Raw genomic sequence first — 15,849 nt, 5'->3', positions numbered from 1 at the left:
CTCTCCGGCTTCTGTGTCAGGGAAATCCCCTAAAGCAGTGGTGTTCAAAGTGGGTTGTTGCAAGTATTTTCTTGAGCATTTGCTGGATGTTGGGCACTGTCCTCGGTGTTGGGGACACAGTGGTAAATGAAACAAACCAAGATCCCTGCTCTTGTGGAGATTAGATTATAATGGGGAAACGGGTATTCAATGTGATAACAGAATTACCAGTTTAGACAGTATCACTGATTCTAAGATACACATGGCTTACAACTGATGACATCTTAGAGTCAATTAAATGTTCAAAGAGGTTGACTACTATTAAAAAAAATAGGTGTGGGCCCCTGGGTGGCTCAGTTGGTTAAGCGACTGCCTTCGGCTCAGGTCATGATCCTGGAGTCCCGGGATCGAGTCCCACATCTGGCTCCCTGCTCAGCGGGGAGTCTGCTTCTCCCTCTGACCCTCCCCCCTCTCATGTGCTCTCTCTCATTCTCTCTGTCTCAAATAAATAAATAAAATCTTTAAAAAAAATAGGTGAGGGTAAAGGAGATTGGAAATTTGGGGAGAGGATGGTTGCCATATTCAATAGGGTGCTCAGGGTAGACTTCGCTAAGAAGGTGATATTTATGTAAAGATTTGAAGGAGGAGAGGGGCTGAATAGGGTTTTTCTGGAGGGAAAACACTCGGGCAGAACAGCCTGTGCAAAGGCCCTGAGGCAGGAGTGTGACTGGGTTTGTCTGTGGAACAAAAAGGAGGCCAATGTGGCTAGATTGAATGAGCGAGGAGGAGTGGGGAGAGGTAATGTCAGAGAGGGAATGGGGTCAAAATCATATAGGGCCTTTCCTTTTTTTTTTTTTTTTTTAAGATTTTATTTATTTATTTATTTGAAAGAGAGAGAGAGCATGAGTGGGGGGAGGAGCTGAGGGTGAAGCAGACTCCCCACTGAGCAGGGAGCCTCAAATCCAGGATCCTGGGATCATGACCTGAGCCGAAGGCAGATGCTTAACCAACAGAGCCACCCAGACGCCCCATAAAGGGCCTTTCAATTCCGTGATGCCATTGGTACCTCTGATCCTTCAGTCCTACCCTTTTTTTCTCTATGGCCTCACCACCTCTCATGTCCTCTCTCCCTTTCTTAGATGCTGTGGGCAAACACCACAATCGTCCTTGCACACATTACATTACCTTCCTTGCTCTTCCTCCCTTGCTCACACCTGCTTGGCCAAACCCCAACCCTGGTTAAAATGGACTCTGCCTTTTCTGTACCTGCTCCCACCCAGCTGAGCTTGCGAGTGGACGTACTTGAGCTGTGTGACACCAAAGCTCAAGTGAACATTCAGAACCGATCTGCAAGGCCTCTCTGGCTCTGTTCTCCATCCTGTAAGCAATCATGTTCTCACCTTCTCTCTCAAAACCTCCAGCGCCCCTCCCCACCTTCATTCTCACTTCTTCTTTTGCTGAAAAAATAGAAGCCGCGAGAAGAAAACTTCCCTATGCTTACCCCAGGGACACTGCCAGCTCACATACAGAGGTACATTCACTGCTGGCCCTCCCATGACCATGTTTGGACCATCCATAAGGGCCAACCCCTCCACCTGGGCTCTGAATCCCTTCCCTCTCCCTACTCAAAACTTTCCCTCTTGCAATGTTTCCTTCTCTCTCCTGCATCATTATTTTTACACCCCTTGAGCTGTTGTTCCTTTAGGATTTCCCTTCACCAAATGCCCACACCTCCTCATGGTGCTGTTGAGAATACTTCCTGAAACTTGGGGACCTTAGACCCACTTCTCTGCCTGAGCTCCCCTCCCCCCACTTTGTAACCCCATCCAGGAGCCCCAATGCTTGGTGTTGATCTAACCAAAATAATTACATAACCATATTAAACAGGAAAGGGGAGAGTGTGTGTAAGAAGTGTGGGTAGAGGGAGGAAAGGAAAGAGAGCTAAATCCTGAATTCTGAGTCAGCAGAACAGAGGATAATGCCTAAAACCAACAAAGCAAGAAGTAGCAATATAACTGTGCTTAGAGATGTGGAAACAATGCCAAATTTATTAGCTAAAAGAAATGAAAATGGGACACCTGGGTGGTTCAGTCGTTAAGCGTCTGCCTTCGGCCCAGGTCATGATCCCAGGGTCCTGGGATCGAGCCCCGCATCAGGCTCCCTGCTCCACGGGAAGCCTGCTTCTCCGTCTCCCATTCCCCCTGCTTGTGTTCCCTCTCTCGCTGTGTCTCTGTCAAATAAATAAAATCTTTTTAAAAATAAATAAAATAGGGGCGCCTGGGTGGCTCAGATGGTTAAGCATCTGCCTTCGGCTCAGGTCATGATCCCAGGGTCCTGGGATCAAGCCCCACATCCGGCTCCTGACTCAGCGGGGAGTCTGCTTCTTCCTCTCCCTCTGCCTCTCCCACTGCTCATGCTCTCTCTCTCTCTGTATCTCTGTGTCTCAAATGAATAAATAAAATCTTTAAAATAAATAAATAAATAAATAAAAGAAATGAAAGTGGTTTCTTCTTGGGAGGAAAAAAATGGGAGAAGGAGTGGCACAGGACTTGTTATAATGAGTCTTAAAGATTTAGTTGAGTTTTTTTTTAAGATTTTATTTTATTTATAAAATAAATTGTTTATAATATTGAAAAAGGAGAATAACCAACCTAGGGCAAGTGTTATATAGTGTTACATTTATATTCTGGAATATTATGTAGCTTTTTTTTTTTTTAAGTTTGTTTGTTTGTTTTAGTAATCTCTACACCCAGTATGGGGCTTGAACTCAGGACCCTGAGAGCAAGAGTCCCGGGCTCTTCCTACTGAGCCAGCCAGGCACCCCTGGAATACAATGTAGCTGTCTGAAGAATGAGACATGCTGAGAAGAAGGGGCGAAGGATACTGATGTCCACCACTTACCTGGAAGGCAAGATAATCAGATGGATTGAGGAATAGACAGAATAGGGCACTACTGACGTTTGGGGCCAAGCAATTCTTTGTGTGTGGGGGGCTGTCCTGTGCTTTGTAGTATGCTTAGCAGCTTCCTTAGCTGCTACCCATTAGATGCCAGTACACCCCCACCCCAGTCGTGACAGCCAAAACGTCCCCAGACAATGCCAAATGTCCCTGTAGGGAAAAGAGCTCCCCAGTTGAGAACCACTTAGATAAAGAGATGGAGAGATGGATAGAAATGTGACCAAGGGGCGCCTGGGTGCCTTAGTCCGTTGAGCATCTTCCTTTGGCTCAGGTCATGATCCCAGGGTCCTGGGATCGAGCCTGCATACAGCCCCCTGCTCAGCAGGGAGTCTGCTTCTCCCTCTTCTTCTGCCTCTCCCCCAGCTTGTGCTCTCTCACTCTCTCTCTGTCAAATAAATAAATAAATAAAATCTTCTAAAAAAAAAAAAAGAAATGTGATCAAGCAAATATAGCAATGGTAGAATCTAGGTGGTGGGTATATGAGTGTTCACTGTAAAAATTTTTCCATTTTGCTGTATGTCTGAGATTTTTCATAATTAAGGGCTTGCGAAAAAAAGAATGAAGTAAATCTATATGCTCTGATCCTTTTTTTTTTAAGATTTTATTTTTTTAAGTAATCTCTACACCTCGCATGGGGCTCGAACTTACAACCCCGAGATCCAGAGTTGCATGTTCTGCTGATGGAGCCAGTCAAGTACCCCACCTGGTTTTTAAAGATATTCAAGGACATAAAACTGAGTAATAAAACAGGGCACAAAGGGAGTATTCATGTGCTTCATTTTATGTAACATTCAAAAACAGGCAAAACTAACTTGTGGTCATAGAGGTCAGCGTATTAGTTACTTTTGGGGAGACACCAACTGGAAGACAGTGAGAAAGAACCTTCTCACTCTGGGGAGCTAGAAATGTCTTATATTGTGATCTGGATGGTGTTTACTGGAGCATATACATATGCAAAAATCCATCAAGCTAACGATATAAATGCTAAGTGTTTAGGGGTGAGGAATATAATGTCTGCAACTTATTTGAAATATATATAAAATAAAAACAGATGGGCTGTTGGACGAATAGAGGAACGGACAGCTAGATAGATTTGTAACACAGGAAATGCAGCAAAATATGTGAATTGTAGAATCTAGGTGGTAGGTAATGGGGTTTACTATACAATTCTTTCAACTTTGTTAACTGCTTGAAAAATCTTCATAATAAATTGTCAGGGAAAATAAATAATAAAGCCATAATGCTGTGCACTTAAGATTTGTACATTTTACCATATGTATGTTACATCTAAATTTCTCTCTCTCTTTTTTTCTTTTTTAAAGATTTTATTTATTCATTTGAGACACAGAGATACAGAGAGAGAGAGAGCATGAGCAGGGGGAGAGGCAGAGGGAGAGGGAGAAGCAGGTTCCCCGCTGAGCCAGGAGCCTGATGTGGGGCTGGATCCCAGGACCCCAGGATCATGACCTGAGCCGAAGGCAGATGCTTAACCATCTGAGCCACCCAGGCGTCTTTCTCTTTCTCTTTTCTTAAAGATTTTATTTATTTCAGAGAGAGATCAATCGAGAGCATGAGCGGGGTGAGGGGCAGAAGCAGGCTTCTGCTGAGCAGGGAGCTGATGCGAGATGCGGGGCTCGATCCTGAAACCCCAGAATCATGACCTGAGCCAAAGGCAGACGCTTAACCAACTGAGCCACCCAGGCGGCCCTCCTCTCAATTTTTCTTGAAGCCCAAGGTATATGGTTAAGTGAAGAAAAAGAAACACAAGCTACTGATCAGTAAGTACAGCCTGCTTTTATTTACTTAAAAAAATGTGCAAGCTGATATTGATTTGTAAATCTAAGCTAGAAAACCAAAACATCATATAGTTTCTCGGAAATGCTTGCAGCTCCCTGATCAGTGGGCTTGTCTAAAAATGCAGATTCTTAGGGCTCTATCTCAGGCTTTTGGAATCAGAATCCCTGGGAGTGGTGCCCAGGAATCTGCATTTTAACTAGATTTTTCTGATGCTCATTTCATATTTGAGACACTAAGTCAATGTAAAAGGGGGCGGGCCCAGAGACAAAGACGCTGCCAACTATTTTTATGCTCTTTCGATGGTGATGGGGCTTTGGGCTATTTTTATGGGCGTGTGTGTGTTTCAGTATTTCCCAAATAAACCCGTAAGAGTCGGGGGTCCCACTTATCATGGGCAGGAGCGCCTCTAGGCTAACCCTCCCCCCCTTCCCCCAGACCCTTCAAAAACACCCGCCCTTCCTTCTCTTGCCCAAGAAAACCCTTGTGGTTAATGAGTCTCAGAAAAGTGAAGTGCAATGAAAGTCATAAATAAGAGCGACCGTAGCGGACGGATCGCCCCGCCCCCCCGGGGGAGACCGCCCCTCCCCCACCACTGAAGTCGCGAGCGAGGCGCGCTGACACCTCCGCGAACCCTACAAAACTACTCCACACATTCCCTCCAGGAACACCAGGCGCTTCCCGCCCCCCGCCCCCCCTCACCCACAGAGAGCCTTCCCGTCCCGCTCACCTCCGAACCCCGGAGGTGGGCGGGGCACAGGGTGGAGTCTCCGCGGGAAGAAAACGCGGACGGGTCTACACCGGGTCCCCAGAGATGTCCGGGCTACCTTTCCTGCTGCTGCTGCTGCCGCCGCTGACTGTGGAGCTTGCCGGGGCCTCGCTGATCCGGTACTGGGGACCCCATCACCACCCCAAACCTGGGACGGACTCTCCCCCTCTTGCCCTTTAAGTCTGGGGGGCCCCCAGTTCAGTGACTCCCAAGCCTGGCATCCCAGGAGCCAGGACTCCTATCTCTTGGGTTCGCAGATCTCCAAACGGGGCTCTCACCCCAACAGGGCTTCTACCCTGATAGGTCCTAAGAGGGCAGCCCTTTCAGTCCAAGGTCCTCCAACCCGGAGACCCTCGATTGGGATGACTCCTTCTCTCTCCTCTCCAGACAAATTTTGGGAGGACCCCACAGATCCCACCCTGAGCTCTGATGATCTGGTACTGGGGTCTCCAGACACGTGACTCCCACACCCCAACCCAACAAGATCTTAGAGACTCAGAGCTGTGACTCCCCCAGGGTCACATCTTCCAAACTGTTTAGGTCTCAAGAAGTCCAGTTTTGGGGACCCCAGTGACCTCCCCCCTCCCCTGGCCTCTGGTCCCCCCCAACCCAAGTCTCTCACTTCCTCTCCTCTCTTCTCCCATCCCCTGGAACTCTTGATGGGGGGGGGAGGGTCCCCTTCCAAGAAACATTTTCCCCACTTGACATTCTTGAACCTCTCAAAGATTGAGTCATGGTGGGGGAGAGGGCGCAGCAAAGATGTGAGTGAGGGACCAGGGCTCCAAGGAGTGACTACAAGCAGGTACAAAAATATTAGCACACAGGATGTTTGCTAACCTGCTTTTTGAAACTAAAAGGTCACGGCGATTTCCTAAGCCAGCGCAAAGGGCAGGGATTCGCTGAGAGTCATTTCAAGACCAACAGCATCTGCATGATCCAGGAACTTGGTAGAAATGCAAGTTCTCAGGCTCCATCTTGGACCTAGTCAATCAGAAACTACAAGATCTGAATTTCAACTCTCGGTCAGGGGTTGGCAAACACTCAGCTCAAGGGCCAAATTCATCCTGCTACCTGTTTTTTTGCAAATGGAGTTTGACAAAACCCAGTCATGTTGTCCAGGGCCGTTTCCATGCTATACTGACAGAGGTGAGCAGTTGCAACAGAGACAGATGGTGGGCAAAGTCTTTACAAAAAACTTTGCCCATCTCCCCTGCTCTGGGTGATTCCTCTTCCTGCTAAAGTTTGAGAACCACTGGCATAGAGGGCTACTTTCTCCTATTTTTTTTTTTAATTTGACCACATAAACATTTTATTTATTTATTTATTTATTTATTTATTTATTTGACAGAGAGAGAGAGAGAGGGAGAGCACAAGCAGGGGGAGTGGGAGAGGGAGAAGCAGGCTTCCCGCCGAGCAGGGAGCCCGATGCGGGACTCGATCCCGGGACCCTGGGATCATGACCTGAGCCAAAGGCAGACGCTTAACCGACTGAGCCACCCAGGCACCCCTACTTTCTCCTTTTTAGTGGTTGAATGGATTCCATTCTATTCATGTTCCATAGCTGAGCCAAGTCCTACCTAGTTGGTCTCCAGTTTTCAAAATTAGATACATCCTCATAAACACATCTTTGTGCACTTGTCCAGTGATCTCCTAGAGATGAAATTCGTTGAACTGAAATTAAGTTGTGTACGGTTGTAAGCCCTATGATACATACTTGCCAAATCATCCTCCAGAAAGTTTGTATCAATCTATAGCCCTGAGCCAACAGTGAGTATTCATGGTTCTTTGCCAATCTGCAGGGTCAGAAGAGGTTTCTGACTCTTGTCATTTGTATTCCTTTGATGACTGTTGGGGTTGAACATCTAACATAAAAAGATGTTATTTGTTTAGAAGCTGTTTGTACTTCTTTTGCCTGTTTATGTCCTTTGCCTATTTTCCTACCGAATGTCAAGCTTGCCACAGTTTCATTTCATGGCTGCTCATAGAAGACACAAGACTCCCAGGTCAGAGACAAGGACAGGTTACTACTCTTGGCAACAGTAGTAGCCAGGGTATCAGTTCTCTGAACCCGTTCCCACAGGGTGAGATGAAGAGGGCTGGCTGAGGTGCACATGCAGTGAGGTGCAATACAGGAAAGGAACCCTAAGTTTAGGGAACTTGAACCTCTTATAATGGATCATAAACCTGCTTGCTCTTTGCCCCAGAGGGAGACACTGTCTCTCCCAAGGCTGTTCACTAAAGGAAATCCTTGACAAAGTCCCTCTTTGGAAATGTGAGAGAACCTGGAGAACTGTCTCCCCAATGCTGGGCTGTTTATCTTATTCTTATTTGTTTGTAAAAGCTCTTTGCATATTAAAGATATTAACTCTTTGACATATAACTTGTAATTATTTCCCCTAGATTTTAAAAAACTTTTTTAACAGCTTTGTGTGTTGGAGGAAGGGAGTACAAAGGTTTAAAATTTTAGAGTCCCATTCATCAACATTTTCCCCAATGATTTCTGATCTTGTTATCACGCTTTGAAAAGCCAGAGTTATTTAAACATTTTACTTCATTCTAGTGCTCTTAAATATTACATTTCACGGGGCGCCTGGGTGGCTCAGTCAGTTAGGCGTCTGCCTTCAGCTAAGGTCATGATCAGGATCAAGCCCCACATTGGGCTCTCTGCTCAGGGGAGAGTCGGCTTCTCCCTCTCCCTCTGCTCCTCCCCCACTCGTTCTCTCTCTCGCTCACTCTCTCCCTCAAATAAATAAAAAAAATCTTAAAAAAATATTACATTTCACCTTAGGTCTTTGATTATCTGGAATGTAGTTTTTTTTTTTTTTAAGATTTTATTTCTTTATTTGACAGAGGGAGCACAAGTAGGCAGAGCGGCAGGCAGAGGGAGAGGGAGAAGCAGGCTTCTCTTCTGATTCGGGGCTCAATCCCAGGACTCTGGGATCATGACCTGAGCCAAAGGCAGATGCTTAACCAACTGAGCCACCCAGGCGCCCCTAGAACGTAGTTTAGTATAAAGAATGAAATTGGGATTTGGTGCTTGTCCTCTCCCCGCCCCCCCCCCCCCAATAGTAAGGAAAATAGCCTCCTACATCATGATGAGAAGCATGCACGGGAGGGTTTTTGCAAAGGCTAGTTTTATGTTTAGGGTCTTTGGAAACCTTTGTGAATGTCAACTTCCTGAGGGTGGCTTATTTTCTGTTATTTGGAATGTCTCTTATTGAAAGATTCTGGGAAAGGTCTGTTTGGGATGGCTCGCTCTTGTAAAGTCTTTGGGGAAATTTGTCATCATGGTTTGATGTGTTTGGTTGGGTTTCCTCGAAGGTTGTTATTGTAGGCTTTCTGGTAATGACAGTTATTTTAGGGCCACAGAGACATTCCCTTTATCATTATATGCTATTTGGAAAATTCTGTTATAGAGAGTCTCTAGGAAGAGTAGTTTCCTAACTGTCAGTATTCTCCCCCACAGGATCCCTCTCCGCCGAGTCTACCCTGGACATGGGACCCTGAACCCACTGAGGGGATGGGGGAAGCTGGCAGTGCCCCCCAGTTTGGGGGCTCCATCCCCTGGGGACAAGCCCATCTTGGTACCTCTCTCTAACTACATGAATGTGAGTCACAGCCCCAGAGAGCCTCTGCCCTCCTCCCCGCTTAAGAAGTCAAGCTTTTCATTCCCCCGCTCTCCTGTTCTGCCATCAGGTCCAGTATTATGGGGAAATTGGACTGGGAACACCCCCACAAAACTTCTCTGTCGTCTTTGACACTGGCTCCTCCAATCTCTGGGTCCCGTCCATAAGATGCCACTTCTTCAGTCTGCCCTGCTGTGAGCTTTCATGGGGGATAATAAGGCGGAACAGGGGTGATGGGAGAAGAGGGGGGCTGGTTCTTGGCTTCCCAAGGATTTTCGAGGCACTGTTCTCTTCTGACTTGCCTTCAGGGGTGACAAGGTCACAAAGGCAGGAGGCATTGGGGAGATTCCCTTTCCCCAGTGACACCTCCCTGGTCTTCTGACCTAGGGTTCCACCACCGCTTCAACTCCAAAGCCTCCAGCTCCTTCCAACCCAATGGGACCAAGTTTGCCATTCAGTATGGAACTGGGAAGCTAGATGGCATCCTGAGTGAGGACAAGCTGACTGTGCGTGACCACTGACCCCAGGAAGACTTGAGCCTGGGAGAACCCCAATGTCTAAAATAATCTGGCTTAGGGAGGTGGTTTAGGAGGTGGGGTTTCCAGGGCCAATGGATGAGGCTTCTGAAGTAGGGGGCGGGGCTTCTTGGGTAAAAGGGGCAGGGCTTCTCAAGCGAGGGTGGGGCTTCCTGGTTAAAGGGGTGGGCTTCTTAAGTCCGGAAGCAAAGCATCCTAGGCAGTTGGGGTTGTTTTCAGAAGTCTCCAGGTATGGGATTCAGGCCTTGGTTTGGAAGAACTCAGGGTTATGTGGGTAATCTCCTCCAAGATGTAACTTGCCCCATTTGCATCTATCCCTAGATTGGAGGAATTAAGGGTGCATCAGTGATTTTTGGAGAGGCTCTGTGGGAGCCCAGCCTGGTCTTCACTTTTGCCCACTTCGATGGGATACTGGGCCTCGGTTTTCCCATTCTGGCTGTGGGAGGAGTTCGGCCCCCGCTGGATACACTGGTGGACCAGGGGCTACTGGATAAGCCTGTCTTCTCCTTCTACCTCAACAGGTAATGGGGAAGGGTCTACCTTCCTATGAGTCCTAGCCCCAAGAAGGACACTCTGTTTTCAGGAAGTCCCTTATCCAATAAAGGAAGTCTCATCCTCCACTCACCAAATCACCTATCCAATATAAGTAACTCCTGTTCAAAAGTTCCACTCACCAAGCAACCTTAAGACCTACTAAAGACACTCACCATCATTTCAAATGCTCCATGTTTCAAACCCAAACCAGGAAACTCCATGCCCTACCTACTCAACTTAGGAACCCCCTCTTCACCGTACAGAAAGCCCAAATGCCATTTGAGAACACATTCCAGAAGTTACCCATTTTAATCTAAGACGTCCCACTTACCTTTTAGGAAGCTGGACCTTATGCTCAGAAAGCTCCAACCACCATCCAGGAAGTCCCCACCTTCCCTCTGGAGGCCCATCCCCCACAGGCATAAAATCTTATGCCCTTTCAGTTACCCTGATGTCCAACCCACTCAGGAAGCCCCATCTACCTCTGGGTAGATCCTCTCCTCCCCCACCTCCAGGAATCACTGCCCTTCTTCCCCACCACTCTCAGCCAACTAGGAAGTCTACCACCTCTGAACTATGAGACCTACAATTCAGAAGGTCTCACCATACCCAGGAAGCCACCTCACTTCTACCCAAGTCACACCTGCCAGAACCAATTCACAAACCCCAATGCTCCACTTAAATTCCACCCCAAAAGTTCTTATCTTCCACAGCCATATCAGGAAGTCCCATCCCCACTTCGGAAAGCCCCCAGGACCCTACAGTCCTGACCTTCATCAAGAACAGTCCCCTTTCTCTTCACTTCTTGCTTTGCTTCCAGTCCCAATATCTAGGCTCTGCCTGTATCCCGCTACCCCCACCTAGAACCAGGAGACCTTCCCTTGGTGGGAATTCCCTTCCTTGGCCCCTCCTGGGGCTGGCAAGGGAAACACCCAAGACACTGACAGCACTTTGTCTCTGCAGGGATCCTGCGGCAGCAGATGGAGGAGAGCTGGTTCTGGGTGGCTCAGATCCAGCTCATTATATCCCACCCCTCATTTTCTTGCCAGTCACGATCCCTGCCTACTGGCAGATCCACATGGAGCGGTGAGGGGCCTGGCCTTCTAGGTCTGGGAGGAATGGGCTAGAGCCTAATCTCCAGTGTCCTGGGAGAAAGGAGCTGGAGGCCTGGACTCCTGGGTCTGAGGGAGGAGGGGGCTGGGGACCCAGACTCCTGGGTCTGAGGGAGGAAGGGACTCAGTTAGGGCTGCTGTGTTTGAGGGAGGAAGGGCTGAGGGCCTGGACTCCTAGGACACTGGCTCCAACGTCCACCCCTTGCCCCCTCACAGTGTGAACGTGGACACAGGGCTGACTCTTTGTGCCCAGGGCTGTGCTGCCATCCTGGACACGGGCACATCCCTCATCACAGGACCCACTGAAGAAATCCAGGCCCTGCATGCAGCCATTGGAGGACTCTCCCTGCTGTTGGGGGAGGTGAGGACCCAGTGTCCGGTGGGGTTTTGATGGTAAACACTGGGCATGATGCTAGGGCCTGAGGGTGGGCATAGGTGGTTAAGAGGTATCCCAGGGCAAAAGGCACTGGGCATCATGAGTGACAGGCTGGGGGGTAGTGGGAGGGAGCAAGGACACCTTCTAGGCCTCTGCTGAGTGACTCCGGACAGGAGAAGATGGTGATGGAGGTTTATTCAGAATGGGAATGAGAAGCCTAAGGAGCCTGCAGAGGTCTGGGGAGGTGTGGAGGAAGCCCAGAAATAGTTAGCAGCCATCAGCCCTCAGACAGTATTCAGAGCCATGGAAGAGGGGAGCCCCTTCTGGGAGCGAGAAGAGGTCCCAGGAGCAGCCTTGGGGAACATCCACAGAGAGTAGAAGTAGAGATAGGGCAGAAGCAGCCTGAGACACAGGAGAGTGGAGGCTCACAGAAGCCGTGCCAAGAGAGTTGCAGGCCCGGAGGGAGGCCACGGTGCAACATCAAAGCTGCTCACTCACTTCTCTGTCGGGGAGCCCTGCAGCTCTTGGGGTGGGGGCAGGGTCCTTCCAGGTCAGGTTTTCTATCTCTATCCCTTTGTTCTTTGGCACTTCTGCGAGGGTGGAGAAAACTCAGTTTGTGGGTCTCCAAGTCAAATGCCTAGGACGTGGGCCTATAATGAGCCAAGGGAGCCAGGGAGATCATGGCGGTTTGGTGTGGCTTGCCCGGGTTGGGATCCAGCTCTGCCACTTACGAGCTGTGCTGTCTTGGACAAGTCACTTAATGTTCCTGGGCCTCAGTTTCCTAACCTCTAAAGTAGGGTCACTAATACTCACCTCGTAGGTATGTTGTGGGGATTGAATCAATTAACCCACTTAAGGTACTTAGAACAATACTTGGATGCTGTCATCTCTCGCAAGAGAGATATATACACTCGAAATCAACTTCTCAACATTCCTTACCTTCCCGACAAGGTAATTACTATTGGTTTTTGAGGAAGATACACTTCCTGGTAGTCATTTACATTACAGTCATTTACAAATGTAAACATTTCCAATATTTACAGCCTAATATTGTATTCTTAGGTACTTGGGGGGGGTGGGATTGGAGGCAAACTGGAGAGCAGGTACCCCATCAGTCTAAAAAGTGCAGCTCTAGGCCACTCAGCTCCAGCCAAGTGTTTCCATGCAGGGAAAGCCAGATCTTCTGGTTTGTTGGAGAAAGCTGAAAACATGATCTGAAACCTCCTGGTTCGTGAATAATAACACTCTTACTATGTGTCAGGCATTCTTCCAAACTAACTCATTTATTTCTCACACAACATCTCTATGAAGTATTACTATCAACTACACCTTCAAATTGGAAACTGAGGCACAGAGAGGTTAAGTAACTTGTCTAAGGTTGCACAGCAGCAGACTCCAAGGATACAACCTGTACCACCGTGGTGTACAGTTGGTAAATAATTTTTAAAACATTTTTGAAACGCTAAGACAATTTCAATACAACTGTGGGCTCGGTGTCCCTCACGGGGCCAGCAGTTTTTGATCCACAAGTAGATGGAGGAAAAGGTTTGATCAAAAGGGAGTCTAAAGGAAGTGGCAATAATTATGTGTGTTGGGGGGAGAGCTGGTAAGGCTAGAGAAGGCAGCAGAGCTTGACCACACAAGGCCCTGAGTATCTATTTTAAGCAGGAATCCCTCAACTCCACTTGTTCCTCTTCTCCTTCAGTACCTCATCCAGTGCTCGAAAATTCCAACGCTTCCTCCAATCTCCTTCCTCCTTGGTGGGGTCTGGTTTAACCTTACAGCCCAGGACTATGTCATCCAGGTAGGTGGCCGTCACAAGTCAGAGTGATGCAATAAGATGTGATTTGAGAGGATGGAGCTAGGAATGAGACATCACCAGGACCGAAGAGGGGCCACAGAAACACTTCTGGTGCCCGGGATAGCGGGCGGGGGCAAAGCTCTGGCTCCCCGGGAAGAAGAGGAGGGTTCGGTGCGCGTGACACCCAGTGGCCTCTCTTGTCGCCCTGCAGATTGCTCGGGGTGGCGTCCGCCTCTGCTTTTCTGGCTTCCAGGCCCTGGACATACCTCCGCCTGCAGGGCCCCTCTGGATTCTCGGCGATGTCTTCTTGCGGTCCTACGTAGCGGTCTTCGATCGCGGGAACCTAACAGGCGGTGCCCGAGTGGGGCTGGCGCGCGCTCGCTCTCGGGGAGCAGGACCACAAGGGGGTGGGCCCGCGCGGGCGCAGTTCTCCGGTTGGCGCCCTGGCTAGGCGCATGCGCACCGAGTGGTAGCCGAGGCCCAGCCACTCAGTAAAAATCCGTTATTTACATTGACCCTCCCTGGGTCCTCCCCCCCCCCTTTTTTTTTTAATTTTAAGCGCACGATTTTTGGAGAGAAAAATAAGTGTTCAGCTCTCTGGAGTTGAGGAAGAAAGGAAGGAGAAAGGAATCACTCCTTTTCTCCAGCGCAGGGCTCCCACCAGTGCGGGGGGCCTTGTACTACGAATCCCATGAAGCCCTTCGCCGATGCCGCCTATAGACAAAGGCGCCCGGCACCGCGGAGCATCACGGACCTTGTATTCCAGGCCGTGTTCTTTTGCCGGGGGCGGGCGCAGCCACAACATGCGTGGGAGGCGACAGGTCGCGACGGCAGCGACAGGTGGCAGTGGGGGGTGGTGGCTGAATCGTAAAGGGCTTTCCAACCCTTGTTTTAAGGGGTGGGGACGCGATTCCCGCAGACTTCATTTTCTGTTCTTCCTCTCTCCCCTGGGATTCTGAGACCCCTGGGTCCGCCATAAAGGCGGGGCTTGAAGCCCCCGGGTTGGGGGGAGCTGTGCTGTCCCTCCTCCGGCGATGATGTCATTCCCCCCCCTCCGCAGCCTCTTGCTGCCCTGAGCTGCCGGGGCTGGGTCACCCCTCCCCCAACGCTAGCCCCGGATTCCCCCATCCCCGCCCCGCCTCGACTTGGGGTGAGTACGGGGGAGGGGGAGAAGGCACAGGGTCCGGGGGCGGTAAGACGGCCCAAATCCCAGTTTTGGAGGTGGGAGACCCGGGAGATGAGGACTCAAAAATTACAGCGGAGAGATTCTTCCTTAATAACGAGGTTTGGGGGCCAGGGTTCTTGGAGGGTCTGGGGAACCAAGGATCGTAGGCAGAGAGTCTCCATATTTTCAGCTTTAGTGCTCAGGAGGCCCTCTTTCCTAGATTTAGAACTGATAGGAATGGGGGCGGAGGAACGAAGCTGGGGTCCTAGAAATCGGGAAGCGGGAGACCCTTTCCCAATTCCAGGGTCTTGGAGAATGGGGGAGGGGAAGTTAATTAAGAGAGGGCACCGAGGATGACGGAGGTGGGAGTTTGGAGCTTTCAGGAATTTTGTGCCTGGAAGAGCAGGGAAAGGATAGATTGGGGAGGAGGAGGGGTGGGAAAGGTCTGAAGACGAGGACGGACATTGGCCTACACCCTACTGGTGTCTATCACCAAAAATCGAGTCCACTTCCCTCTGGTCTGTTTGCAGGGCTGGGTGTCCCATAACCGGAACCTACATTATGCCTCCAGAAGCCTACCCCATGGGTACAGTACCCAGGCTCACAAATCCCCCCAGATAACCTGCTGGGGCCTGGGGAGGGCCATGAGGGAGTGATGGCATTCAGTTTTCCCAGGGCCTGATGGAGTCTGGACTATCCTGTTACTCCTTGTTCTGGGGCCTCCTCGCCACTCCCATGGTCTCTAATCTGGAGTCTCATCCCATACTCTCCCCTATGGCAGCCCCCTCTCCTTCGCACCTTCTCCCACACCTTCTGGCCTCTGCAAAAACGCTGATTTGGTCACTTGATCCCGTGCCCGGCTGCTGTCAAAAGCAGAAGAGAAAAGTGGAGTTGGGGGGAGGGGAGAGGATATAAGGGAGCATGGCTGATTTAGGTTCTTATTCTAGCCCCTACTCCCACCCCTCGGGCCTACCCAACCCCTGCTCCAGCCTCCACCCCGACTCCCGACTTGCTCAGAAACCTCACTCAACCCAAGCCTCAACCTGAGTCCAGTCCCTCACCTCAAATTCACTGCTTCTGCCTGGGGATACACCAGAATTCAGGGCAGAGAGGAGTGGGGAGCTCCGATGTCTTTTCTCTGCCTTCCTGGGTCCCATCAGGGGCTTCAGGACTGCCCAAGAATACTGGATTAAGGATAC

General features: G+C 49.6%; 1 protein-coding gene across 1 annotated transcript; it reads left to right on the top strand.

Moving 5' to 3' along the window:
* Positions 1-5,380: 5,380 nt before the first annotated feature.
* NAPSA (napsin A aspartic peptidase) lies at positions 5,381-14,032 on the top strand. The gene is made up of 9 exons (XM_045892024.3): positions 5,381-5,619; positions 8,967-9,108; positions 9,197-9,320; positions 9,514-9,632; positions 9,984-10,183; positions 11,160-11,282; positions 11,525-11,669; positions 13,390-13,488; positions 13,697-14,032. The coding sequence occupies exons 1-9, from the start codon at positions 5,546-5,548 to the stop codon at positions 13,934-13,936; spliced, it is 1,266 nt and encodes a 421-aa protein (XP_045747980.1). The 5' UTR covers positions 5,381-5,545; the 3' UTR covers positions 13,937-14,032.
* The last annotated feature ends 1,817 nt before the right edge of the window (positions 14,033-15,849 follow it).

Source organism: Mirounga angustirostris, unplaced genomic scaffold (genome assembly GCF_029215605.1).
Source record: "Mirounga angustirostris isolate CCGP_5_RB_7025 unplaced genomic scaffold, mMirAng1.0.hap1 SCAF_16, whole genome shotgun sequence".
Classification (NCBI taxonomy): domain Eukaryota; kingdom Metazoa; phylum Chordata; class Mammalia; order Carnivora; family Phocidae; genus Mirounga; species Mirounga angustirostris.
This window is presented reverse-complemented; position numbering and strand designations above follow the sequence as displayed.